At 37.0% G+C, this 3,693-nt stretch overlaps 1 protein-coding gene across 3 annotated transcripts in view; it reads left to right on the top strand.

The window, feature by feature from the left end:
• Positions 1-3,693, top strand: part of smarca2 (SWI/SNF related BAF chromatin remodeling complex subunit ATPase 2) — a 52,914-nt gene that overhangs the window by 4,530 nt on the left and 44,691 nt on the right. For 2 of the 3 annotated variants that reach the window (XM_032515881.1, XM_032515879.1), the window contains exons 4-5: positions 398-787; positions 1,675-1,776. In XM_032515881.1, coding sequence (XP_032371772.1) covers positions 398-787; positions 1,675-1,776 — 492 coding nt within the window. The remainder of the gene's footprint in view (positions 1-397; positions 788-1,674; positions 1,777-3,693) is intronic. The other variant, XM_032515882.1, reaches the window with a different exon arrangement.

Below are 3,693 nucleotides of genomic sequence, written 5' to 3'. Positions count from 1 at the left end.
TGCAGTGGAAAGTGATTGCATATTACTGTTGTGTAGTAGTACTTGAAGTGGTTCCTAGCCTCTTTAGCGTGTGTCCCCTTAAAAAAGAAACTATTTACAGTTTGTATACATCAACAGATTATAACCAGGACAGTCAAATGGTAGTTATTCATACTTGTATAGTTTTATTGTAATACATTTGACAGGTTGAAAGTGTAAAACACAGTCATTAACAAGAAAAAAGCAAAGATTAGCAAAGTCTTAAAGTTTTTTGTTTTCTTGCGTCCCCTTAGCTTAATTGTATGACCCCTAATATGGGCTCCGATTCCCGAGTTGGGAACCATTGCTGTAAGGGTACTAATGTAAATTTTGTAAACGTTTATGTAAAATCATTAAAACCCCTTTCTTTCTACTGTAGGATACATATCCCCACATCCATCTCCCATGGGTGTCCATGAGCATGCTTCTAGTCCCATGTCAGGAGGTGGTAGGGGACCCACACCGCCCCACATGCCTCCTACCCAGTCAGGCCCTATGATACCCATGGATCCCCAGTCAGCCGTGCCCAACATGTCCAACATGAGCCAGCAGGGCCGGGGACCTTCTGCTTTCAGTCCGGTCCAGCTGCAGCAGCTCAGAGCTCAAATCCTGGCCTACAAAATCCTAGGCCGTGGGCAACCCCTGCCTGAAAACCTCCAACTGGCTGTTCAGGGCAAGAGGAGTCTACCCACAATGCAACAGCAGCAGCAGCAACAACAGCAGCCGCAGCAGCAGGCACCGATTGCTAGTCCTTACAACAGGCCTCCAGGTAAGTTGATACAGTTTTACAGTGATACAAACTAGTAAATTTGACACTTTAGTATGAGCTTTGTGTTCTCCAAGAAATGTGAGTCAGGCCAGCTCAATACATGGATGCTTCATTTCTAAAGGCGGCCAAGATTTTGACCTGAGAGCACCGACACCTGTAATGTGACCTGGCAGTTGATGTTGCCTGCCATGAACAGGGTTTCAGCTTGCACTGAGAAGACAGGTGTAATCATGACCAGAGATCTTGATCAATTTGAGCTTCTCAAATCCAAATAATTTATTGTTGTCGGAAATGTTTTTCATGGTAGAATCACAGTTTTGGTGTCAAATAAACAGTCAACATTTTTGGGATTTCTGTGATTCATTTTTAAGAAATGCCAGTTTGCTTATAATATTAGGAAATAATCTCATATGATGAGGTTTCGCTCAGGTGGTATTTGTATTGCTGCTGGTATTGCATTTTTTGGAGGCCTTAAGTGGTAAATGATGTGAAAGGTTATTTCACCTGCATAAGAATAAATTGTCAGGTAAACACTAACATTTTTCTTGGGGCGCTTAAAAAAGGTCTGATGCAAAGGATAATGGTATAGAGTGTTGGGTATAATTACAAAATATTTAGGCTACAACTAATGGCTATTTTCTCCAAAGATTAATCTGCAGATCTTTTATTTATTTATTTACAGTTAGTTAATAAAATAATTGCTCAGTCTATGCAATAAAATTGTTAATATATAATAATGCCTATTTTACCAGCAAAAGCATGGTATATTGATGAGAATAAAGACACTTTTTTATTAAAACTGTAGCTATAGTCCCATCAAAGGCTTACATTATCTGTTTAGTTTCCAAGAACAATTATTAAAATATGAATGGTTATTGTGTTGGAAGGTATGCCGATGGCACCTTTGGGTGGTCCCCAGTCAAGTCCCTGCCCTACCCCAACCATGCAAGGACACAATCAAAGCACAGGACCCAAGCCTTGGTCTGATGGTAAGTACGTACTGTATAAGTGTAGAGTTAACAGTAAGTGTAGACTAAAGTCACAGTGAGCTGCACCAGCTTTGACTTACAATACACCTTTTTATTCTACACATCTATAATCTAATGTGTGAGTGAAAGGAATGAGACTGTCAAAACTACACCCATCAGTTAGATGTTTAGTCTTACATCAGATTCTCTTTGATGAGACTGCACCGAATAGTGTGGAAAAATGCTACAAAAAAAGGTTGACTTAAAAACAGTGTAACAATATTGGCTTTGAAGCCTTCTGCCCCTAAACACAATTTAAATAGGACAGACAAAAAAGTCCAGGGTGCTCAGGAACTTCAGTCAGACATTTGAAGGTGCTCTTTGGGGTTGGGCATTCAATTAAGAATAATTCAAAAGCCTTTATTTTACTGGCTATTTCATAAAAGAAAATTTAAATGATACAGGGAGAAGCGACCCACGCATAGCAGCACAGACCCATAGTAAGACAATTGTTAATATAAAAATAATAAGTTTAACAGCAATATCATAACATTTTGAAGAAAATAAAAACACTTTTTTCAAACTGCAGCAACGGTCCCATCAAAGGCTTACATTGTGCTTCCTTGAAAAAAACAATTTTCCCTTAGAAGGGTGTCTGTGCCGCTATGCGTGGGTTGCTTCTCCCTATGTCTTTTACATTTTCTATCATGAAGTAGGCAGTAAAATAAAAGCTTTTTAAATAATTTTGAAGAAGAGTGCCTTGGATTTCCTTTTTTTCTATACACAATTTGAATAAGTTTGCTGATCATCTACATAGCCCCGTCTGGACAGCTATAATTTTATCTTAAAACTGGGAAAGATGAAGAAAGAGAGTACAATACTGTTGCAACACCCACAGCAATTTTATGTAATTGTGGGCAATATATTATGATTAATACATGTTATAGTGAAATATCCCATTATGATGAAACATCAAAGTCTGAGTCCAAAACGTCTTCAGTTCTTTGTCATTGAAGCATCTGTTTTCAGTTCTTTTTTTTTTCTCTTGATGGCATTAATGTATTCTTTGATTTCAAAGCTTTTGAAGTAAGTACTTTTTATTTTTTAATAAACATTTTATATACACTTAATACCTTATGCCAGGGGTCTCTGGTGGAAGGAATCATAGCTGTCATTTAGTTTTTAATATTGATCAACTTCTGATGGATTTTATTCATTGAGAACCATCCCAGTCGGTTGTAGCTGTTAAAGTATACTTACAATAATGTATATGATCTTCCTGAGTTTATGGGTCTCACTGAAATTACATGAAAAATAGGGTTTGAAAACATATGGAAAAATAGTACAGCAATATCCTTTTATATATTTAAATGTATGCATTCCCCTTATAGTGGCTTATTATGGATATTTTTTCAATCGTAACCATCACTTAAATCCAGCATTATTTTACAGTTTTCCCCATATAGGTGCAGGTTAATGATGCATTATAAAAGCATGTTTTAAAGCAGGAGTCCAAGGACCCCTTAAATGAAAAAGAGACGGATCAGGGACACCCTGCTACGTATATTGTCTAAAATGAAGTTGCATATTAAACTGGGAACTAATAGCCTAATAATTGTTGGCATGATTTTATAAATCATGTTTTAATGTTAAACATACATGTGGTACAGTGAATCCTTAGGATGAACTGTATCTGTGAGTGGCCTTAGTGACTACCTTGCCTATAGGCCAGTAAGCAGTGTGGATTTATATCTGCTAATCTGTTGGATTTATGTTAAGACTTTTTAATTTTTGAAAAAACTTTCAAAAATGAACAATAATTTGGATTCCATCCCCCCCGCATTGACTCTGAGGACCAACTATAGTTCCCAGACCCCCTGTTGAAGATCCCAGTTTTAAAGTTTAACTACTATAATAATAATAATAATAATAATAATA

This window comes from Etheostoma spectabile, chromosome 5 (genome assembly GCF_008692095.1).
Source record: "Etheostoma spectabile isolate EspeVRDwgs_2016 chromosome 5, UIUC_Espe_1.0, whole genome shotgun sequence".
NCBI classification, from domain to species: Eukaryota; Metazoa; Chordata; class Actinopteri; order Perciformes; family Percidae; genus Etheostoma; species Etheostoma spectabile.
Note: the sequence above shows the minus strand (reverse complement) of the source record. Positions and strands in the feature narration are given on the sequence as shown.